Raw genomic sequence first — 25,035 nt, forward strand, 5'->3', positions numbered from 1 at the left:
TAATGGAAAACACATTTCAACACAAACACAGCTGCATCCATGCACACACAATAAAAAGAAACATCTGACAACCAATCTGAATTCTAGGGGGATAAATATGCAGTATAGTCATCTACTGTAGGAATGTTTTAAATTGTGAATGATAAACATATCGAAGTGCTACTGATATAAACCCATATAAAAGAGGTGTCCCTCCATCCACACATGTGGACAGAGACAAAATATCCTCACTGGACAAGTTTTCTAAGGAAGTTATTTGTTTTTACAGTTGCTTCCTACACTGCCTCCGCCACCTGAACCTTCTGATTGGTCAGCAGTGTCTGTGAACACAGACCTGTACTTGGGCACAATCAGGAAGTCGGTCAACTCCCTGGTGGACAAGTTCCAGGATGAGCTCAAAAAGCTGCATGGCAAAGGTGAGCTAATCCACCTTATTCACGAAATCCGTCCGGTTTTCATGTAACGTCCATTCAACATTATAACTTAGTGCGGTCTCAGCAGGCTAACTAAAATATGCTTCAACTTACGTTTCTTTCGAAATGTTGACAATTCTGCACTCAATATGTATAGCCTATTCTATATAATATATGACTGACAGAAAAATATAAAAGTCTGCTTTTACATGGCTTAGGATATGTCAAGCACTGTCTACCGCCACATTTAAATCAATACAATGCAGCTTGCAAACCGTTTGTATGAATACTGAGGTGTAATGGCGACCCTCATTGTTGGCTGCACAATATCGTGGATAGTCAGCAGGGGTTAGTGACTTTGAGCAGATGGGACTAGATGCCTCACAAAGTGCCAGCAATGTCAACAGCTAACTGACTGACAGCAACATATGGCCAATCAGGCAGCAGCTTAGCACATAGCTTAGCCCTTAGCACTTTTGCTTGTTTACCTGATTGTGCCACGTGCAGCTGTGCCATAATTGACTCTGACCCCTGAAAAATGCTTGTCCCTCTCCACAGAACTTGGGAAGCTGCAGAACTACACAAGTAAGTGCTCTCCTCTCCTTCCTTGTTCGTAGAGGGACATGTGTCAAGAAGTTTTTTGCATTACTGATTTCTCAAACCAGCTAGGGCTGGGCGATATATCGGTATTACGACTACGACCGATATATTTTTGAAAACGATATGTAGTTGAGACAATATCGCAATACCGGTATTATGTCAAATAATGGGCCATTTTATCAAAGCCACTTGCTCTTCTGTGTTCAGACCATTCAGATAGCCGCAGCTCTGCTCAACTGCGCCCCTGCGTGTGCACGTTCTCCCTCGCAGCACGACAAACTTTCAAACATGACGGACACTGAGTCAGATTTTGTTTACCTTGATCAGAGGTTGGTGCTGATGCCTATTCCGTCGGCACATCAACTGCTAGACCGAGAATTCTCGTTGTGAAATCAAAATTCCACTGGAGCTCCAAGCGGTTTTGTACACGCAGATTTAAGTTACAACACTGTTTACAGCTCTTCGACTCACGGTAAAATGTAATTTTTGGTACATAGCCTAGCTAATTTAAATACACTGATGAATGCTTGCGTTTAGTGATATACAGTAGCAGATCTAAAGTCCTCAGGGAGACAACCTACACGCTGATTTTATTAAGAGGATTTGCACGCGGGGACTCGCGAGCAGTTAGGGGCATCATTTTTTATGATTCCTGAAAGTTGAAACCCCCGATCGTGCATAGGGATTTTTCTTACGAACCGGAACATGCAAACATGAACGCATACAAAACCACGGTAGCGTCTATCACACTCTTGATGAGTGACTCAGTTACGTTGTTTAAGTAGCCTAATTGTTTAAAACTATTTTTGTTGTTGATAGCAACATGTCTAGGCCATCATAGGCTACATTTGCTTGTCATCTAGGCCCTATCAAACCCTTACGGGTAAAAAAACTGCATTGTGTGACAAAACTGCAGGTTTTTTTATATTTTTGTGCCCAAAATATTGCATTGTGCAGTACAATGTAGGCCTGCGTTGTCAGTCAGGGTCAACTTTTGGTCTTTTGTTATTTGCACAGCTTTATCAGAGTAACTGTAGCCTATGCCTATTGTAGGCCTATGTTATTGTTTACACTTGTTTGCACAGCTGTGTTAGAGCAGTCTGAAATCATTATAATTAAAGCTGGTTGAGTGAATATGAAACACTTAGCTCTTTCTGTTTAAAATATCGATATATATCGTATATCGCCAATCAGCTCCAAAATATATTGGGATCTCAGTTTTGGTCCATATTGCCCAGCCCTACTCCTTGTGCAGTTAAATATTTACAAACAGGTATGTGCTGTGTAGCCTACTTTTTTCTTATTTGCACAGCTCTATCTGTATGCCAATTGGTTTATTATATTGGCTTTTAACGGTAGCCTATGTTTTGTGTTACCTTTATTGTAAAGCTGTAGGCCTGTGTTGCCAATCAGGGTCGACCGAATATTGTTATTTGCACAGCCCTCAGAGCAACTGTATGCCTACTGGTATACGTTATTGTTTACACCTTTTTGCACAGCTCTGTTAGTCTGAAATGAATATAATTAAAACCGGCTGTGTTGTCATAATTGTTGTGTTGAGTGAATATATGAAGCACTTTGCTCTTTCTGTTTGAAATATCAATATCGTATCGATATCGTATATCGCCAATCAGCCCCAAAATATCGGGATATCAGTTTTGATCCATATCGCCCAGCCCTAAAACCAGCAATTTACAACCTGCTGTTTGTTTCATAGTTTTGTTCTTTTTCAAATGTCAGTGTCCTCACACAAAGATCCATAAGACCTGCAAGAAACCAGTCTTCACTGCTAAGAGCAAACCACCCACCATCATCTATGGCAGACATGTCAAAGTCAAGGCCCGCGAATGAATTATCTACGGCCCCCAGGATGATTTATGATTAGTATTAGAACCGGCAGAATTAACTTTCAGCTACCCCCTCCCCAGTGTTGTGCCTGAACGCGTTCATTGAACGAAAGTCACTCGTTCATATGTATTTTGAGCGAACGTGAACTGAACGTAATGTATTAGGCTACTACTGCCTGATGAACGTTACTGTGAACTCGTTCATTCTGGTGTCTGTGAACGGCACACTCTTTCAGTTTAACCTTGTTGAATAGGGTGCCAGATTTCTACAGAGCCTTCCACGCGAAAACCCGGCTAAAACACACTGTAAAAAGGCCTTAATGTGGCAGCATGCAGGTCACCATTTGTCAAACTATGGGCCGCGGTCCGCAATGTGGACAATGGTCTGCAGAGTGAAATTATTCCCGGGCCATCGTCTGATAATTTGCTGCGCAATTGGTCAAGGAGCCGCGGACAGAAAAAGAAAACAAACATTTCTGCAATTAGTAGGAAATACTTGTTAATTTGGTGTCATCAAACATAGAGGCATAGAATTAAGTCGTGGTATGACCCTCATGCAAGCATCATACATCAGTGTATGATGCTTGCATGAGGGAAACATCCCAAAACAACGGCACCCATATAACTGCTGTTGTTTTGAGAAGTATTTCTCATGCAAGCATCATGCAATAATGCAACAAACTTTTGTGAACAATCTTAGCACTTTAAACATTGACTGTTTTGAAGTGCATGTATAGCAATATAGTATAAAAAAAATAATAATTGTTATATCATTATGATAATTTAATGGGGGGTGGGAGGAGGGGGTGGGTTCATGTAGGTGGGCCCTATGACCCCAAAGTATGCCTTGACTGGGCCTCAGGTCAAAGAAGTTTGGCTGATGTAGACGACAAAGCAGCAAGGAGGCATCATATGATCATTTAAACAAGTTTTATGACAAGGTCGGTGAGGATGGGAAAAATCGTACATTTGTGCAAACTTTGCCCGCACTTCAGTCACAGTCATTATTCATTTAATCATTAAATAAAATACACACGTCTTGGTTCAATAGGTTACGTGCAGTCATTTTAATATGTTTTAATAAACATTGAACCAGTCCGGCCCTCGGCTTGTAGCAAATTAGTTTTTTGGCCCTCTAATGTATTTGACTTTGACATCCCTGATCTATGGTGTCAGTTCTAGGGCCTTTCTGAAACTAGTCCTGGTCATATGTCTCCCTAAATGATTCCCCGACTCTTTCAGATGAAATAATCCTTGACCCTGCCACCGCTCAGCGCAACCTGACCGTGTCGGAGGACGGCCGGCAGGTGCGCTACGAGGAGCACCGCGGCGGCATGCACAGCTCAGACAGCCCCCGGCGCTTCAGCCCGGCCCTCTTCGTCCTGGGCCGCGAGGGCATGTCGTCGGGCCGGCACTACTGGGAGGTGGAGGTGAGCCGCAAGACGTCCTGGACCCTGGGGGTGGCGCGTGCCACCGCCCGGCGCAAGGGCGAGATCAGGCTGAACCCCGAGTGTGGGTTCTGGTGCCTCTGGCTGCGGGACGGGAAGTTCAAGGCGCTGACCACCAACCGGGTCACGCTGGAGCTGCCGGCGCCACCACAGAAAGTCGGCATCTTCCTGGACCACGAGGCCGGGCGGGTGTCGTTCTACGACGTCAAGGCGCGCACACACCTGCACACCTTCCACACGGTCTTCAACGCGGAGACTGTCCACCCCATCTTCAGTCCATGCCCCAACCATGATGGCAAGAATGGAGCGCCGCTGGCCCTGACTACGGTCAAGCATGGATGAGTCCACAGCCATGCTGAGGTGGAGGGACAATTTTATATATTGAATGACAAACTCAATGGATTCCTTGATTATTTGTCGATGGATTCCTTGTCTGCACTCTTTCTTTAAACTTAAGGGATCGTGAAATACTATCATACCTACTGAGAACTAGGGCTAACAGACTATAATTAATTTGCATTTACAACTGGTGATGTAGGAGATGGGTTTTCTAATGTGGTAATGGTATCTAATAACAATACCTGAAAAATGGCTCTCACTACTATGAACCCTACGTATTCTGCCCTGTGCTGCCATTACCAAAAATCAAGACTTGTATTCAATATATGGTGATGGGATACAGTGCCTTAAAGTGACGTACAATTTAGGTGCATCTGACCAATGAGACTTCTGTATCTGTAGGCTTTTGTTTGACCTCTACTGCCCTTTTTTCAGTCCATGTGTGAGGACCGCACATCACTATTACACTGTAACATCAATATCTATCCATCTCCACTGAATCATAAATAATCATCAGCATTTTGTCTTTTTTTTTCAGATAATATATTGTTAGTGTTGTATATTGATTTGTTATATTGTTAGTGTTGTATATTGATGCACTTAAGAAGGGTTGAACTGGATTCAATTGTACTGAACTTTTTGCTCTCTTTTAAAATAAAGTTTTTCATGAACAAAAAAACAGAAAGTATGTAACTTTCATACTAGTATAATATATGAGTAGAGAAGAACATAAAACAGATAAGCAGATGTACAGACAGGTAAACAGAGACAGATATCTAAAATAAGCAGGCATGTGGACTGATAGGCAGACAGAGACAGGCAGATAGACACATAGACAGATTCAAATAAAAACATATGACAAAGTAATCAATGTGAAACAAGTTTCCTGGAAACAGAAACAGAAAACAGAAAGATAAACTCTCCAGGGGGATGAAGACATGGCAGGAAAACCCCTGGCTCGTGCGGAAGGGGTTAAACCAGTTCCTCTGGATGGCCCTGGAGGCCAGTCAACACGACAGGAGCCAATCAGAATCTGGGTTGGGGTGGAGGGGGTGAGAGAAGGCTGCAGTGCAGGGTGGAGGTATGGGTGGTGAGCGGAGGGGGTGGCACGGGGGGGGGGGGGGGGGGGGGGTATTTTGGGGGTGCGAGTTGTGTGTCAGCTGTGTCAGGGTGTCACCAGCCAAAGCGGTCACTGTAAACTCTGTCCCTGAGCGGGAGCAGACCTCTGGGTAAGTCCCCTGCAGAACACACATGCATACCCATCTGTGTATTTGTTAGAGTGATCGTTTTTTGACCTTTTCTTTGGTAAACTGGTTTTGTGGTTATTACAGGATGATTAGAATTATGGTCCTCATTGGAAGTTAGCAAGGCTAGCTGTGGTAGCCTGTTGCTAGTGCATGTCACTGGTTTCCTCTCTGAAACAGAGAACCCGCTTTATCAGGAAATGGACACCTGATCTGTGTTGGCATGTTTCCCAAGTGTCTGCAGAGTAGGGCGACTGTGCTGTCTGTTGTTGTCTCTTTTTCTGAAATCCAGCCCAATCAGTGATTAAACACACGGAGGGCAAATTGATTTGAGAGCTCCAAGTCACATGCATGGCTCAGATGGAAAAGAGCAAGTTCCAGCACGTTTCTCTGTCAGGTGGCATGTTGTGAGAGAGAGAGAGAGAGCGGCAGACGGCCACTGTGGTGGGGGCCTTGTATTTTTGGAAGGAAGTTAATGCTCGCCTGCTATGTTTAGCCAACCTTCTACATATTCCTAAACTCACAGCTCAAATTCTAAAACAGTTGCAGGGGGGTGGCCAGTCAGACATGCTGACAGAGGTCCTGCTAATTACATAAAATGAGTTTAGTAAATTTAGCTGCGACATTTGTGAATAATGTATTCAGAAGTGCTGATGTACCATATTGTTGCTAACTTGTGACCAAAAGTAGACAAGGTAGGTAGACTACAGCGCTGAAAAGGATATGGATTGTATTATCTGCTTCTGCCAGTCTCTACTGTTTGATATCATGTCATAAAAACCGATCGGCCTGTGGTGTTATAAATGAAGCAGGTTATAAGCCACTCCTTCTAGAGTTGTTTTTAATATGCCAAAATGTAGGTCAAAAGTTTCTTTTGAGGTTTGGGATAATAATACTCTAGTATCAATTCATTTCAACAAGTTGTGTCTGGAATTCAGTATAATCGTTCCCAAAGATTGTCTAATTAATTCTGTGAGTGGCATATCTATGCAAAATTCCTTAAATATATTACAGTAAGTTAATGGTTTCATTATCGTGAATTCAGGATCTCAGTCTTTTCACTAGCTAGCTCTTTCTTTCTGTCACAGTCATTACCTCCCATACCTTGACAGAGATATTTATAATTGTACGCATCATATCATGCAACTTGTATTTGGTAATGTACATTAAGCCTACTAACACATTTTTAAAAAAATAAAAAAAATTGTAATTTAGTAAATTGATAGTCTTTATTGTCTGCAAAGGACATCTGTTGTCACAGACTGTACAGTGTGTCACATTCTCACACACACATACCATTATTTGTGAATCCCACATGGCTTTCCCAGGCCTTTCCGTGTGTGTCTCAGACATGGCAACCCCGTCTAACATGTTGGCCGAGGAGCAGGTGCATTGCTCCATCTGCCTGGACGTCTTCACCAATCCCGTGTCCATCCCCTGCGGACACAACTTCTGCGTGGGCTGCATCCGCGGCTACTGGCGCACCAGCGTGCTCTACCAGTGCCCCATGTGCAAGAAGACCTTCTACAAGCAGCCCGACACCAGCATCAACACCGTGCTCCGGGAGATCGCCGAGCAGTTCAAGGACGTGCGCCGTAAGAACAGCCAGCTGCAGCAGCAGAAAGAGCTGGAGGAGCAGGAAGCGGAGCAGAAGGAGGAACAACAAAAGAAACAACAACAACAACAACAACAACAACAACAACGGCAGCCACCACCACGACCAAAACAACCAGAGAAAGTGCAGCAGCAGCAACAACAAACACAAAAGCAACAACCACAACAACAACAACAACAACAACAACAACAACAACAACAACAGAAAACACAACAGGTGGTGCCGAAACTGAAGAAGAAGCCACAGGCAGAAGAGGAGCTGGAGGTCCCTCCCCTGCCCCCACCCCCACCCCCGGTGGCGCCCGCTCCCGCCGAGGAGCTGCTGGCGGACATCCCCGAGCTGCTGCCGCCGCCGTGGGCCGAGGAGGTGTCGTGCGACGTGTGCACGGGCATGCGCCTGCGGGCGGTCAAGTCGTGCCTGGTGTGCCTGACGTCGTACTGCGAGGAGCACATCAAGTCGCACAGCGCCCGCTTCACCAAGCACAAGCTGATCGAGCCCGTGGCCAACCTGGAGGAGCGCATGTGCACCAAGCACGAGCGGCTGCTGGAGCTCTACTGCAAGAAGGACCAGACCATCGTCTGCGTGCTGTGCACCGAGATGGACCATCGCGCCCACTACACCATACCGGTGGAGCGCGAGTGGGCCGAGAAGAAGGTCAGTGTGTGTGTGTGTGCGTGTGTGTGTGTTCGAGTATGTGTATGTATGTGTGTGTGTGTGTGTGTGTGTGTGTGTATGTGTGTGTTTGTGTGTGTGAGTATGTGTGTGTGTGTGTGTGTGTGTGTGTCTGAATATGTGTGTGTACTGTACTTTGAGTGAGTGTGTGTACTGTATGCTTGTATGTTTGTTTGTGTGTGTCTCTGCACTGTGATGTGTGTATGTATGCATATCTGTATGCATATGTGTGTGTGTGTGTGTGTGTGTGTGTGTGTCTCCATGTTTGTATGATGTGTTCACATTTCCATTTCATTACCATCACTGCCAGAGTGAGTCATTACACAGAAAATGGGAATCAAAGAGGTGAAACGCTCATTCAGAAAGCGGGGGGCAGGACTCTCACCACCTACACTAAACTTACCTGCACACAGATTTAGTATTTCCTCACTGCTGGGAATACAGTGGTTAAGCACATTCATATTTCAAGGTCATCAGGTAAATAAGTAGATAATTCACATAATTGTATGCATTATGTAACACTTTACTCATGTCTTGCAGTTTTTATACATCACTTGCAAGATTTCACTAATGGTTGCCACAACATTTTGATGTTTCACATATCTACTAAGGATATTGTATGTGGATTTGCTGTCATATTGTACTCATACATTTCCAAATCATGTAATTTATATAGTACACACATTTTCTTAGAGCTTGTATTTGGTCATATACATCCCTTTAAAAAACATACTTCTTAGTTGAAACACTGATCCTAAAACTGATTTTTATGAAATCTCTAAATGAGATGGTTTGAGCTAAATATGTTATTCTAAGCAAATGTAACCTGCGTTGTGTTGAACCTGCGCGATTCTGCCCTGCACACGCCCGGACTCGAACCCGCAAACAGCAGCAGCTCGGGTCGGGAGGCGAGTGTGCTGACAGTTGAGCCAATAGCCCAAGCTACTGGCTCGCATGCCAGCAGCACTCTTGAGGCGTCGGGGAGTGAGGTTTACCAACGTTCCACAAGCACAGCTAAGCTAGCTGGCATCCGCTACACAGAAACTTGCGCAATTACTGAAAACCATCTGAAAATGAGTTGATAGTGATGATGGTGGTGCTCCTCTCTCCAACAGACCCACCTGAAAAAGGCAGAGGCCGAGGTGCTGCAGATGATCCAGGACCGGCAGAGGAAGGTGGATGAGATCAGGCGCTCAGTAGAGCTTAACAAAGTGAGTTCCTTATCAATTGTCTCAACACTCTTAATGCTCTCAACACTCTTAATGTTCTCAACACTCGTAATGCTCTCATGGACACCAGGCACCAAACTCACAGTCTCCGAAGAACAGCACAGTATGAGATGAACAGTGAAAGTCAGGTGTTCGCTCTATTTCTGACTTAGTTGGGATTTGAGTTGGGGTCATAAGAAAAACTTGAGCACACAACTTTAACCACAAATTGCAAAGTATAGCATAGCATGGCTTAGCATAGCATAGCATAGCATAGCATAGCATAGCATAGCATAGCTTAGCATAGCATAACCTAGCATAGAATAGCATAGCATAGTGTATTAGCATAGGAAAGGCCTACCATATCAGCATCCTACATCATAACTCTGTCTCATGTCATCCCCTGCTCCAGTCCAGTGCGCTACGTGAGATCGAGGACAGCATGCAGGTGTTCTCGGAGCTGGTGCGGGCGGTGCAGCGGGCCCAGGCCGAGCTGGTGCTGGCCATTGAGGAGAAGCAGCGTCAGACGGAGCGCTGGGCCCAGGGCCTCATCACTGAGCTGGAGCAGGAGATCGCCGACTTGCACAAGAGGAACTCCGACCTTGGGCACCTGGCTCGCACAGAAGACCACATCCACTTCCTACAGGTGAGAGGGGCACAGGTGGACAGGTGTGCAAAGTGAGTTGGAGAAAAAGGTTCTGAAATCCGATAAGGCAGAGTATTTGGTAGTATTTGGTAGAACTGGCAAAAGACACCAGTTCCACTTAGTTTCATCAGTTATCTATTTATTTGTTTAATAGCTTTTTGTTCAAAGTGCATTTTGGGGGTATTTTGACCTTTATGTGGATATGACATTAAAGAGTGACAGGAAACGAGAGAGATAGGGGTCAGATTGGGAACTGGCCGGTAGAAGGAATCGAACCCCGTGTCCCCGTAAGAGCCATGATCAGGATGCTGCTGCCTGAACCACAGCTCCCCCCTCATTACTCATTTACTTCAGAGGTGGACGTGTATCAGGTTTATTCCTATTTGTGGATAAACCCCACGACCCCCTTTTTTTTTTCCAGAATTTGACAACTCTTATTATCTGTGCCACAGAAATTTCCGGCACTTTGTACACACCCACCCACCAAGGACTGGTCTGGGACCAGCGTTCACACTGATCAGTGTGTGGGGACCATCAGGCGTGCCGTGGCCAGACTAGAGGACACGCTGGAGGAGGAAATAGACAAACTGGCTGCTAATGGTTGGCATTCGATTCATAAAAAGACATCTCAATATTGAGCTGTCATAATAATGTCAAGTAATTTTGTTTTTGTTTTGTTTTTTCATCCTAAACAGAGCTGAAGAGAGTCCAGCAGCATTTAGGTATTGTGTGTGTGTGCGTGTGTGTGTGTGTGTGTGTATGTGTGTGTGTGTGTGCGTGTGTATGTGTGTGCCTGTGTGTGTGTGTGTGCCTGTGTGTGTGTGCGTGCATGCGTCGTACATCTCTCCCACACATTCCATCTGTCCTCCACTCTGTTTTTTCTTCTTCTCACTGCAACCCCCCTCTTTCCTTCTCTACCACTCTTGGCAGTTGTTCATGTTCACGACTCTCCTCTCCCACATGAGGCCTTCATCCTGTCTTTTCTCCCCTTTGCCCTCAGTATCTACCCACTTCTATTGATTGAAATGAAATGGTTGAATAAAATCAATCAACCAAACACAATGCAGCTCTGCAGACCTCACCATACATTAAAACAAACAAAAATACTATGCATTCTGATCCCCTGAAAGTTCCCTTGGCCTTTGGAATTAAAATACCCCCACATCATCACATACCTAGAGATTGGCATAGTTTTATTCCAGTTAGCCTATTAGCTGTTTTGATTAGGGGCAGCTGTGGTCTACTGGTTAGCGCTTTGGACTTGTAACCGGAGGATTGCCGGTTCGAACCCCAACCAGTAGGCACGGCTGAAGTGCACTTGTGCAAGGCACCTAACCCCTCACTGCTCCCAAGCGCCGCTGTTGTTGCATGCAGCTCAATGTGCTGGGATTAGTGTGTGCTGAGTGTGTTTCACTAATTCACGGATTGGGATAAATGCAGAGACCAAATTTCCCTCACGGGATCAAAAGAGTATATATACTTATACTTACTTATATACTTATACTTGATGCTCATTGAGCTCAATGCAAATCAAATTCATTCACATTATTCATTCACAAAACAAATTGGTGTCCTTAAAGGTTGGATATTTTTTCACTTAAGGCATGAAGATCAATTTACAAAAGATGATTTTATATTCCTCTTTTTAGTCAACTTTAGCAGAGGTGCCAACCATTCTGGAGGGTACTGTATATGAACATCCTAAAAAGTCAGCACATCAATTATTACATCAGTACATCAGATCAGTACATTAAATATGTCCCTGAAAGCAATACAAACCTCCCTCTTTTCTTCTCTACTACTCTTCTCTCCATTTACAGCTGTTCACATACCACCCTTCCACTTTTCTAATTAATTTTCCTCTATCAGTCTCTCCCAGCAACCTCTCTGCTACTCTACTACTTTACTGTCCTTCATACAGTCTCTCTCCATCATTTCTCCCCCTCCAGCTGATGTGACCCTTGACCCCGACACGGCCAACCCGTGGCTGCAGCTGTCCGAGGACTGCCGCCAGCTGCGGCACCTGGGCTCGTGGCAAGACCTGCCGGACACGCCCGAGCGCTTCGACACGGTGGTGATCGCGCTGGGCCGTGAGCCCATCGTCTCGGGCCGCCGCTACTGGGAGGTGCAGGTGGGCGACAAGGACGACTGGTACCTGGGCGTGGCGCGCGCCTCCGTCAACCGCAAGGGCCGCATCGCCGTCAGCACCTCGCACGGCTACTGGGCGCTGGCCATGAAGAAGGGCGGCGAGTACCGCGTCTCGTCCAGCCCACCCCTGCTCCTCGCGCTGCCCGCCAAGCTCAAGCGTGTTGGCGTGTACGTGGACTACGAGGAGGGGCAGATCTCCTTCTACGACGTCCTGGCGCGCAGCCACCTCCACACCTTCCTAGACACCTTCCAGGAGACACTCTACCCCTTCTTCTACCTGTACTGCTGCGACAAGGCCTCGGACACCATCGCCATCGGCCCCGCCAGTGACAAAACCCTCATCAAACAGTGCCTGGAATAATGTCTGAGACTCTAAAATCCGAAATGATTAATACTTTAAAGGGGAACTTGGCAACTATTTCAACATAATAAACCCGTTTAGAAATCGTCCCCAGGCGGAAAACCAATCTTGGAACATTGAGACTACTGTCCCGGAAAGAGAAGTGAGATACAAGAAACTCGTTTTAAATTGTGTTTCTTACCTTGTGACATCCACATAGTTCTGCCAAACTTATGCTAACCGTTCGCTAGCTTGTAAACAAATCCATATGCTTTATCATTACCTTTTCCCACAGTTTGAAATAGCATAATGCACAATTTCTCCAGCAGAGGGGGAAATCCTGCCAAGTTTCCCTTTAACATACTCCCTACTGTACTTAATGATTGAAGTCTTTTATCTTTATATTTCTTTTATTTCATAAAGGTTGTTTTCTGTTGTTTCTTGAGTAGAAATGATAATTTGATCTGTTAGAATTTGTTAAGTATGCTTTGACTGCCAGGCATGAGTAAAACAGTAGTATTTATAATCAATCTTGAAATAATTTAGACGGTTTAAGATGTTGTAATTAGTGAGCTTTTGAACCAGTCATTGTATATATATATATATATATATATACACACACACACACACACACAAAATAAAATACAATAAATTCAGTTCAGGTCTGATACATCTGTTGTCTTAAATGGGGTGATCCAAATCCAAAACAAAAGCAAAAAAAAGACTTAAGAAATATACAAGTATTATTACATCATACTTTCCCAGATATGGGTGGCCTAGACTGCCCTGAACAAAACCACCAAAAACAAGATATAGCAAGTATAGATGACCCTTACAATGACCAAGATAATAGCTTAAATCAGTGTTTCTCAAACTTTTTCAGACCAAGGACCAGTTAACCAATAAAAAAACCCTCACTAGCTAAAAATAAAAAAAATAGATCTACTCTAGCAGTATATTACACAATAGGCCTACACTGAACCACCTTGCTTATTGTCTTTGCACCTTGCTTATTGTGTCAGAGGATTAATATGATTTAAATTGGCTTATTTAGCTTACTTAGGCATGTTGCAAAACTGTTTGGATTTACATACAAGTTGCTCACGGACCACTTGGGACAGCTTGCGGACCACCAGTGGTCCCTGGACGACACTTTGAGAAACACTGGCTTAAATGTAAAAGTAGTAAAATTACACTGAAAATACAGGCCTTAAATGGTTAAAGTCCAATGTCCAATGCAAATGCATTCTCAGCACAGGTTAGTAAGACTGCTGTGCACAATACAGTCATGAACTGTATTGCCATGGAACTCTTTGGACTAAAAGCAGTATGGATGTCTGTGAAAGACACTTGTAAAAACATATCTCTGTTTCAAGTTCAAATACAGTTAAATAATTTGTAAAGAATTGCTGGATTGAAAAGTGACTAAAATAGACTGACATAAAGATGACACAATCTCATGCAAATCCAATGCAAACACGTTCAGACAGAGCCAAACCCAGCCCTACAGGCTTCGGCTCTCATTTCAATAGAAATGAAACTTGGACCTTAGAAATGTCAGCATGCCGTAAAACAGAACGGGAAATAGGAAGCATGTCAGAAGACAGAAACCAAGGAGACAAGGTACCGCACCTTACTACTCTCTCTTCTCAACACGTCTCAACTGAGCTCAAGGAGACAACATACACTTGTCTTTGTAAATTCCTATTTCAGATTATATTGCAATATACAGCGTGTATGTATACAATAATTTATTTCCTATACTACATTGGGTGCTACTTAAAGTTTGTAGTAGTTTATCTGTATGCTGTATGAATATTTGCTTCTGTATGGTTTTTGATTTGATTAAGCAATTGGTTAACACAATGTCACTGAGAACACCGGTCCATTCCACTGATTTAATAGTGATTGGCTGTAGTCTATTTATAGTTCTGACACATTCTTCTCCGCAAATATGTTTGAAAATATGCAGGACAACTGTTAGGAGAAATGGCATAGGTTCTATTTATCTGTTTTAAATAAGATACTTTTTCATGTTTCATCCAGTATTTGAAAAAAATGTTCTGTGGGAGAAGCTGTACACAAATCCGATCAAAGATCAAATGAAATATAATGCTTGTTATAAAACGATAACAAACGATAACAACTAGAGAGAGTCAATTATTATACAACCTGTACCACTTGTAAAACCAGTCTGCAATCCAATCTTCTTTCTCCTGCACAGATCAAATACTCACTTCCTAGTTTGGGTATCACAGGGCAGCGCACAAACAAATAAAAGAAAACAAATAAAAATCACTTTTTGTTGATTGCGGAAATGGCCTGTGCTTCACCTGTGCGCCCCTCCCTGGGCTCCGCCATGAAAGCCTCGCAGCACCTGCGTTGCTCCATCTGCCTGGACTTCTACACAGACCCAGTGACCACGACGTGCGGCCACACCTTCTGCCTGACCTGCTTGGACCGCAACCGGCACTACAACGACACGGGGTGCCCGCTGTGCAAGAACTTCCTAGGCGGCAGCGGGCAGCTGAGGGTCAACGTGGTGCTGAAGGCCCTGATGGAGGAGGAGGTGGAGGCGCTGCGGGCCAACGCCTGTTCCGGGTCGCCGGACGAGGTGCCGTGCGACTTGTGCCCGGCGAGCAGGAGGCTGAGGGCAGTCAAGTCCTGCCTGGTGTGCCTGAGCTCGTACTGCGCCGAGCACCTGGGGCCACACGTGGACCGGCTGAGGCTGAAGGGACACAAGCTGGTGGCGCCGCTCGGCGATCTGGACCAGAGGGCCTGCTTGACCCACGGGCGGGCGCTGGAGCTCTACCGGCCAAAGTGCGAGGGCAGGGACACGGCCTGCCTCTGCACCATGTGTGTGGAGGAGGGAGATGTGGTCATCCCAGTGGAAACAGCCTGGGACAGGAAGAAGGTATGGGGGTGGGGGGGTGGGGGATGATTCTACTGCATCTATGTCATACCTGGACTTGACGTGAGGTTAATGTGTTAAATTATTCTTTCTCTCTCTCTCTCTCTCTCTCTCTCTCTCTCTCTCTCTCTCTCTCTGTGTGTGTATGTATGTGTGTGTGTGTGGGTGTGTAAATATTTAGTCTGAGTGGGGGAAAATCAAGAGTGGCATTAAAGAACAAATTCGGGAGAGGGAGAATAAGCTGAAGGAGTTTCAGACCTTGGCTCTGGACTGCAAGGTAATGGAAAATATGAATCTTATATTGAGATCTGATCAGACATGTACGACTATATCGGAGAGATATTAATAAAATATTTTGGGTAACTACTCACTTCACTACTAAATACTCATTTGTGCTTAGTAATTAACATCCAAAGCCAGTTCAAATATTTATACTAAACAATGTTTAGCCACATTTTAATCCATTAACAGCATAAAGAAGAGTATTTATGCTTTGCAGTGACTTAGTCTCATAGTGGAACTTGCTGTTTTGCAGACTCAGATAGAGGCAGAGATGAAGGAGGTGAAGGGGGTGTTTGTGGAGGTCATGAAGGCCGTGAGGAGGGCTGAGGAGGAGGCGCTCGGGCCTTTAGAGGAGAGGAAGAGGAGGGTGGATGAGGAAGAGCAGAAGCTGCAACGGGGGCTAGAGGAGGAGATCGGGAAATTTGAAGACTTCGTCACGAGGCTTAGCCAGTTGGAGGACGACGAGGATCACGTTCAGTTTCTTCAGGTCAGCACATGCCATGACGGGAAATGTTACGAAAATTTTAACTACTCCATGATAATAGTTTTGTATCTGAATTGGAGACTCTTTTAGAGCTATTTGTTTGTTTATGTTTTTGAGAAAAAGTTTGACAAGTTTTAAGTGAAGCAGAATGGATCTGTTTTACAGTAAAATACTCTTTATTCAGCATAACATGGATATTTACCCTTCAGAGACTTGAATCTAAAGACAAATGACTGAATTGGTATATAAATCATGTTTTAATTAACGAATTAACTTGCCAGACAGCCACCCTCTTGTGTGAAAGGCTGAAATAAGCTGCACTAGTGGATATGATTAAGATTACAGTAACTGGGTAATACTTCATGCACAATATTGACCACTACTTCCATTCCCGTTTCCAGAGGTCTCCCTCTGACCCTGCCCTGAAAGGAATGAGGGACTGGACAGATGTTGCCATGGATACAGACCTCAGTTTTGGCACTTTGAGGATTACCCAGGCGACCATGATGACAGACATAGAGGCTGAGTTTGAGAAGCTAACATCTCTGGGTAAGACAAATCCACTTTTTTAAAAAAAAAATAGTTATAAATATATAAATATATATAGTTATATATATATATATATATAAATATATATACAATGACCCATACACACACATAAATTACCCTTTCCCCCTTTTCCCCAACAAGCATCTCTATTGTTCTATTGTAATCCTGTAATACTTTACTCTTTACTTGGCAGAAATGAGCAGAATCCGGAAGTTTCTTGGTGAGTTTGTATTCCTAACTATAGAGACATTCAGTTACTGTGGAAAAACCTTCAGCTAAGTTCATGAAAAGGTGGAGGATTTCAAACTGCTTATGTGACATAATTGTCACCACTGATGCTGCGCTCTATGTGATGCAGTTGTAGTCCTGATATAGAAAATGATGAGGTATGATACATGCATATTATAATAGTGTAAACATATTTGTACTTTAGAGTAGGGTAGAGTATATATCACTATTAGTGAGTTAGTTCCTTTAGGTAGTTTTAAAAGTTCAGTTCCTAATAAATGTCCACCAGAGGGAGTATGTCACCATGATAGAAAGTGTAGATGACAAGATCAGGGCCCAGTTTCCGGATAACGACGGAGACACGCTCTTAAGAGGGTTTTCTACAATTCATCTTACGATCGTTCGTTTGGTTTTTCCGATTGTTTCCCGAACATGCTCGTGGCGTGAACGCGCGTGCACTGCTCTTAAGGAGCTGTCCACGTTAATAGTTCTGAAATATCCTCTAATTTGATGGTGATGTCAGGTGACAGCACGTCACAGCTATAGGCCTACCGTTTAAACTTCGGATCTACATATTAATTCACATTAGGCCTAATACGAAAATAGAAACACTTTGACATCTGCATGTAAGCATCCCAAGTAGGTTATATACCACACACAGACATAAATAATTGTAATTATTTAGGATTAGATTGTTGCACCATGCAATCATTTTTCGCTGTGTTTGAAGATAAGAAAGAAGTCGAGCAAGAAAGTGAGGAAATGTGTAGGCTTAGATTATGATGCAGTACAGACTAAACCACATGTTCCGTTCTCTGCTTTTACTCATAGGCCTAATAAAATATAGCCTTCACTTAGCAAAGATAATGGCAAACTATTCTGGCAACGTCTCGTTTCATAACTTGATTGCATTTTTGTCCGCTTTTCATCACACTATTATGACCATTAAATGTAGGCTATGCTATTTTGCACACTAAAATCTGATTCATCACAGGTAAACACAATAAAGAATGGGAACGTAAGTTGGATTATGTATTCTAAATTGTAATTCCTCTGTATGTCCTGTTGGTGACCTCAGTGAGAAGTACTGTTAAGACGCTCTTAGCTGGTAACGAGAACTCTGGAGCACTCGTAGATCTACGACTGTTTTCACGACGTTCTTAAGCTACGATGGTTTCGGGAAACAGTCGGCAAATCTTAAGACGTTCGTAAGAGGGACTTTACGACGCTCTTAGGCTTAAGATGCTTTCGGGGAACTGGGCCCAGAATTTTAAATCCAATATAACACATGTATTTTCAGAAAACAAAACAGATTTTCTAATTTATTTGTATTGCATACTTGGATGACAAATACTCCATGGCTATTGGATGGGCATTTATTACATGCAATTAGACTTAATTATTTAGAATTATTGCACGGCACTTCACAATGCAAGTAGAACGCTCCATTGACTTGAATGGGATTTCCCAAAGTTCTCGCGGTCATTATTTTTGACTAGAGAACTTCTGAAAAATGAATGACCGCTGTCAATGGCAACGGAATTTGTGTTTCTAATTCAGGTCTTATCATATCACTCTGCAAGTACTGGAACTTCATTCAAAAGTGAAAAGCAGACGGTTGATCAGCTGTGTTCTAAAAAATGTTTGATTCAAGTTCAGCGTGTGTTGTTGCAAACTATTTGTTTCTCAGCAAAAGTTAACAAATAGCTATAACATAGGCTATGTAGGCTAAAGAGTCATATTGTGGGGAGTTTATTGTTTCGTTTTTGTCAAGTAGCCGTGTCATATTCGCGTTTGGAAAATAGCCGTGTCATAGTCGCGTTCTATATATTATCCCTTACCTAATTTCTACTATTTTCGTTGGTTATCGGTCATGCCAGCTTGCTTGATTGCTATAGCCTTCTGACATCTTATTGCATTGGTCTTTCTTCTGTCAGCTGACGTGACTCTGGACCCAGACACAGCCCACCCCCACCTGATTGTGTCCAAGGATGGGAGGGAGGTGAGCTACAGGGACGAGAGGCTAGACGTCTCCGACGGTCCCCAGAGGTTCGACACGTTCGGCAGTGTCCTGGCACATGACGTGCTTTTCTCCAGCGGCCGTGCCTACTGGGAGGTGGAGGTGGGGGACAAGACTGGCTGGGACATTGGAGTGGCGAGCGAGGAAGCCAATCGGAAGGGGGCGATCTCTTTCAAGCCCCGAGATGGTTACTGGGCCCTTGTGCTGTACGGGGAGGGCCAGTACGCAGCACTGGATGATCCCAGGGTCAGCCTTTCCCTCCAGACGAAACCCCGGAAGGTGGGGGTGTTTGTTGATCGCAAGGAGGGCTTGGTGTCTTTCTATGATGCAGAGGTCAAAGGTCACATCTACTCGTTCACTGGCTGTTCCTTCTCCATGGGCCTGAGGCTCTTCCCCTACTTCAGCCCCCATCTTTCCACTGGACAGAACTCAGAGCCATTGGTCATATCCCCTGTTAAACACTGCACTTAATTACCATAGGTTATATAGGCTCATTTGTGTCAAACTTCCAAAAGTCCAATACAATTATATTTAATACATATGGTTTTATGTGTGGGAGCATAATGCATTAATCAGGGCTCGAATTATCTTTTTGTCTCTAAGGGGGTCTCTCTATCTCATAAAAAGTTGGCACACCCCGCGCCTAACAAGGCGATACAATTAAATAGCCTAGGCGCAAGAGGCGCTTTTGTGCAGTATATGTGCACAGTAGGCCTAGGCTTTACCTTGACACATGCACACAACAGACAGAGATTTTTCATAGAAATTGATTCCTTTTAATTAATTTCAACATATTATTGATTGTAATAGTTCATATTTCATTTGAATTTCACAATACAAAGAAATAGACTAAACAATTTAGTCTGTGCCATTCTCAATTTCACAACGTAACTCATTTGAACCAGACCACCGTCTCAGATAGGCTATCCTCAGTGTTAAATAGGCTAGATAGATAGATAGATAGATAGATAGATAGATAGATACTTTATTGATCCCCAAGGGGAAATTCAAGGCTACAATAATGCATGTAGTATAACCTATAAACAGGTGTTTCAAAATATTTGGCAACTTTCCGCAGCTCTGAATGGCAGAGGATAGCTACAGATCAGTTCACACAATCATTGAAGTAGGCTGCATTATGGGCCATAATTTATGGCTTTGTCAATCAACATAGAAGAGGTGAAGCGCAAGTTCAACAGCAAACAGGACTTTTCAGCACGTATCAAACCATGTAGTCTTGCCCAATGAACGCCTATGTAAATAGACAAAACACTCACATCAAAGCAGGACTTGCTCAGACTTGCGAGTGCTGTCAAATCGATCGTATACGGTTTGCTCATATAGGCCTAGTCTAGTGGTGTGGTGGTGAAGTGCAGTCATGCTGCGATCAAGAGCGTATGGGTAGCCTATATTTTAATTTAACGTCTTTAAAGGTAAGAGATTGCACAGGGATGGATAATGAGCGGTTGTTTAATATTGAAATTACAATGCCAGACACCTTCAGATATGAGACCCCCTCAGATTTTTGACTTTGTTGCTTTCAATGTTTCATTATTTATTTATACTCGTACATTTTTAAAGTCAACATTGTTATTAAAATTGATCTTTTCCCTCTCTTGTCTCTGCATCATCAACCGGCATTATTGAATGACGAAGAATGAGTTGCATAGACATTTGCTACCACAACTGTGTTGGTTCCCTTGTGATAAGATCATTTGATGTTTTGTTTGCCTGACTAATAGCAGGGCTAACCGATGCAATTGACGTTGGTCTATGCAACTGCAGTCCCAAAGAATATTCTTAAGACAAAAAAAACGGATAAAACAAAACGCAAAATTGATATGAGGGTCGAATCTCAAATATAAACCAACCAAAGGGCTGCAAGAAACTGTCTTGCGGGCCGGATTTGGCATGTAGGCTGGGAGTTTGAGACCAGTGGCCTAAAATCTTAACACTAACTGTAGCACTCCCCCCCAAAAAAGCTGCAGAGGGTAGGGTCAAAATGCATTGTTTAAAAAACAAAAATGCATTTTTTAAAATACAACACACATACACACACACACACCTCATATTCCCATCAGTGTTTTACAACCTTTAACGTCAGATATATACTTAGAAATTATGTGGTAGCATTTTTCTTTGTCATGCTACACCTAAGTAGGTCTGCCAGTGTGACTTGCTTGTGTAAATGCCCAAAGTAACCAGATCTGGCAAGTAACGTCTTCAATAAATAAGATAATCATAATGAATAAAAAAAAGAATCGGTTACAGAGGAATTGGATGATTTAAGATGTGTGTCATTATGAATAGGGAGATGTTTGACAAGCATTTAATACTGTACATCTTAAGCTCATATACTAGTGCACAGTGCAAAAATTGCTGTGCAGACAAGGGACTTATGGCTCCTACACACAGTTGCGTGCGTTGCAGTGCTGGAGACACATCCCATTCACTTTACATGGGCTCACGTCATCCGTTGCCGAACTGAATTGTGGGTCAGTTGCGTCGCGTTTCTCCTGTCGCTCGCGTTGAGAAGTTCAGCTGTTGCTGCACCGACAGACGGCACCGGCCAATCAAGCCAATCGACCGACGGCACCAACCAATCAAATTACGGTTATACTTCAAGTCATTTGCATAGCTAGCGTCGGGAACACCCACTGGCATGCGTCGATGGAACGCAACTGTGTGTAGAAGCCGATACACGTTAATTGAGCAAACAGCCACATCAATATATCCCTACTGAGTGGGGAGAAGTGGGGGTAAGTCAGTCAGACTGACACTAAATGTCTTCAAGTGACCACAACAACCACTGTTTTGGGAGTGTACAATGTGATTAAAAAAAGATGTTTCTTACAATGAGAATGCTATTTTAATTATAGACTTTTTTTTATTATTTATAAGCCCTTAACACCTATATGAGGAGTGGCATCCATGGCTTAGTATTAATGTAGGCACAAACATAAGAACTATGTAGTCATAACAAAAAGAGGCCAGGTAAACAAATGTCCAAAAGTGTGTACCTGTTCACTATGAGGGCTCCAGAAGGAAGAGACCCAACATCAATGGCAATATCTGTACACTATGCAATGACCTTTGACATGCTTCTCTCACACTCTTACAAAATTGATGCTTTGTTCATTGCTGAAATGTTAAGATACTTTGATACAATTAAACATTGATTTCACAATAAAGACATGGTTGGTTGTGAGATTATTTTTTAAATAAATTGGGTAAACTGACATGGTCTTGTCTATAACCGGTCCCATTCATGTTGGCTAAGACATGCAGTGTATAGACACTGCTTCTCTTTACTGACGCCGGCTGGTAAAATATGGTATTTTCTAGCCCTAGTGCCCCCCATCATGTGTATGCTGGTTATCACTGCCTCAAGCACACTGTGAGGGAGTGTTGAGGGAGTGGCAGGTGGGGGTTAGAGAGCTGCACTGAGCGTGGACCCACTGAACTAGACCAATATGGAAACAAACCCTTTAGTCAAGCAGGCAGATGTCAGTGATAGAGAAATGCCACAGCCCGGAAAGCTTATCTCTAGAGTAAAGTGTAATTTATTATTTTCACAAAAAGAAAAATAGGACAAAGGCATGAAGCAGCTGCTCTCTGTCTACTCTTCACCTTGGCCTTGCCCTTAATCCTTGTGTTATCCTCAAATCTTACCGACACTCTTTATCCTTGGGGTCAATTTGACCCCAGCTAAATAAACCCTCAGAAAATGATTATAATTCATATTGTTACCCAGTTTTTTTGTGACAGGTACTTAACAAGAGTGTAATAACCACCATCAAAAGCCCTACAAAACAATCCAACCCCCCCACACCCCTTTATGAACCTTGGAACCCAGGCTGGCAATATTGCCCATCTAGTGTCAGCAGCCCAAAGCTGGATTACTGCACGGGCCTACCGGGCCCAGGCCCAGGGGCCCTGAAGCCCAAGCCTTTGCATGGAATCAACAAATCAGGATGTAGACTATGAATCTGATTGAATTTAGTATTGGCCATCCCCAAAATGCACCAGAATACAGGAAATCACATCAAACAAATTAAAAAAATTCTGGGGGAGGACTCCCAAATCCCCCCTCTCACATATGCAACAATTAGTGGGAGGCCCTTAATACATCTGGGCCCAGGGGCCCAAAAGTTCATAATCCGTCCATGGCCCAAAGGCTTGCTGTTGCTTCCCCTTTTGACTTATACAGTCCTGCCAAAATGATTTATATGTAATATGTACTTGTGTATGTAATAATGATAATAACAATATGTTCTCATACTATTCAAATAATAATATCCATAATGTGTCAAATATTCATGTATCCTATGTTTCATACAGCTGGGGTCAAACTGACCCCAAGGAACATCAATGTACAAAATATTTGTACAGGACATTGAAAACAAATTATTGTACAAATTTCATGCTAACTCTGTTGTACCCTTCAATTGAGGAAAAGTCATGAAACATGAAGCAAAAAAAAAAAGTGAACCATATATTTTATGATGTTAAACGTTGCTTGGGGTCAAATTGACCCCAAGGATAACATGAGGGTTAAGATGGGTTACTGTGCCAATCACTGTGAACACGGCAGTAGCACATGAGTGTGAGCGTTGACTGACACCGGCGTCCGTACATGACTAACAGCAGGAAGTATGCCTTCCACTTGTTCAAGTACAAGCACATCCTGAGCACCGAGTTCAACGCCAATGACAAGCGAGAGTGGAGGAAGTACCTGGACGTGAACAGGCTCTGCGGTAGAGACTGTGTCCAAATGTATATTCTTCAGATAGGACACACACACACACACACACACACACACACACACACAGTAGATACTATAGGCACATACTGTAAACATAACATATGATGAGGTATTTGCAATCCAAAAAAGCTTGCCCTCTTGTTTTGACCAACAGTAATTTCCCAATGAACGACAGACTGTGAGCAACAGATGTTAGCGCAATCAACACGTCTCCACTCTGGAGTCAGCTAACATTACATATTTATAACATCAAGCAATCACACACATGGCTATGGCAAGTAACCTACTTATTATGACTTAACCTACGTTATAGGACAATGCCCAAATGAAACATGATCTTGGCTACAAGCATGAGCCAGCACAACCAACAATGTTTGTTATGGGCACAGAAGTCAACCCATATACAGCAAAATATATTGATTATTACTTAGGTTTACGTGATCAACTGAACATGATGATGCTATTCATTCTAACTCACGAATAATCTTAATTTCTAAAATCTCTAACAATAATGATCTGACCTTATTTCTTAAATGAATAAATAATAAACATCTACTATTAGCTGCTCATGTTGGTGTACTGCAGCTGACCAAAGGTCATATGAGGTCATACCTCAGCCACACCTTCACGTATCAAAACCAATGGTGCATTTATTGAACCCTCATTAAAATTAGTACATTTCTCAAAACAATTAGAGCAAACTGCACCGCATATGTGGATTATCTGCATCTGTATCTTGCTCAAAATGCTTATTTATGCCTCAATACCAAATATTTAAACCAATGAAACTGTCAGTGCAATCAAAATGACAAGTCCTGACGCCTTTGTTTATGTCAAGATAGTCAAACTGTTTTTGTCTTGTTAATATGACAGTTCACTCTGTAAGTATTTTCTAATGAACAATGAGTAATGAACAATGGGATTAATTGCATGACTGGATGTTCCAAAGTTTTTTCTGTTGACAGACATTGTGACAGTAGAAAGAAAACAACGGCTTTTACAGCATTGTGGAAATGAAAAATGACCAATATACAGTAAAACACCCCTTGGTCAGAGCTCTGCACCATTGTACATCTTATACATCCTGACGTTCCTGTTTGTCAGGAACTGTGCTAGACAGACTATGACAACTAGTTATAGTTCAACACTTTTGCATGTAATGACTCAATATAAACTCAATAACGCCAATTTGTTTCATGAGGTTGGACTATTCAGCATGGGACCAGAATAGTGCATTTTGACCAACATGACATTAGCGATGGAAAAGGTAAAAAGC

The 25,035-nt window shown here is 43.1% G+C and overlaps 2 protein-coding genes across 2 annotated transcripts in view; both read left to right on the top strand.

The window, feature by feature from the left end:
- btr12 (bloodthirsty-related gene family, member 12) overlaps window positions 1-5,320 on the top strand; it is a 13,644-nt gene extending 8,324 nt beyond the window's left edge. The window contains exons 6-8 of the mRNA XM_042069236.1: window positions 269-416; window positions 972-998; window positions 4,103-5,320. Coding sequence (XP_041925170.1) covers window positions 269-416; window positions 972-998; window positions 4,103-4,650 — 723 coding nt within the window. The 3' untranslated portion in view covers window positions 4,651-5,320. The remainder of the gene's footprint in view (window positions 1-268; window positions 417-971; window positions 999-4,102) is intronic.
- Window positions 5,321-5,791: 471 nt separating this feature from the next.
- Window positions 5,792-19,533, top strand: LOC121690234. Its single transcript, XM_042070667.1, has 14 exons — window positions 5,792-5,876; window positions 7,220-8,160; window positions 9,294-9,389; window positions 9,799-10,032; window positions 10,485-10,632; window positions 10,728-10,754; window positions 11,982-12,530; window positions 14,007-14,143; window positions 14,799-15,434; window positions 15,613-15,708; window positions 15,967-16,200; window positions 16,599-16,746; window positions 16,940-16,966; window positions 18,912-19,533. The coding sequence occupies exons 2-14, from the start codon at window positions 7,243-7,245 to the stop codon at window positions 19,463-19,465; spliced, it is 3,804 nt and encodes a 1,267-aa protein (XP_041926601.1). The 5' UTR covers window positions 5,792-5,876; window positions 7,220-7,242; the 3' UTR covers window positions 19,466-19,533.
- Window positions 19,534-25,035: the final 5,502 nt, after the last annotated feature.

The sequence above is a fragment of the Alosa sapidissima genome, chromosome 18, assembly GCF_018492685.1.
Source record: "Alosa sapidissima isolate fAloSap1 chromosome 18, fAloSap1.pri, whole genome shotgun sequence".
NCBI lineage: Eukaryota > Metazoa > Chordata > Actinopteri > Clupeiformes > Clupeidae > Alosa > Alosa sapidissima.

Bases quoted from the DNA above. Each gene is read 5' to 3' on its own strand.
- LOC121690234 (XM_042070667.1), top strand. From the start codon at position 7,243: ATGGCAACCCCGTCTAACATGTTGGCCGAGGAGCAGGTGCATTGCTCC. The intron at 15,709-15,966 runs GTAATGGAAAAT...GCTGTTTTGCAG, and splicing joins CCTTGGCTCTGGACTGCAAG to ACTCAGATAGAGGCAGAGAT. The intron at 16,747-16,939 runs GTAAGACAAATC...TTTACTTGGCAG, and splicing joins TGAGAAGCTAACATCTCTGG to AAATGAGCAGAATCCGGAAG.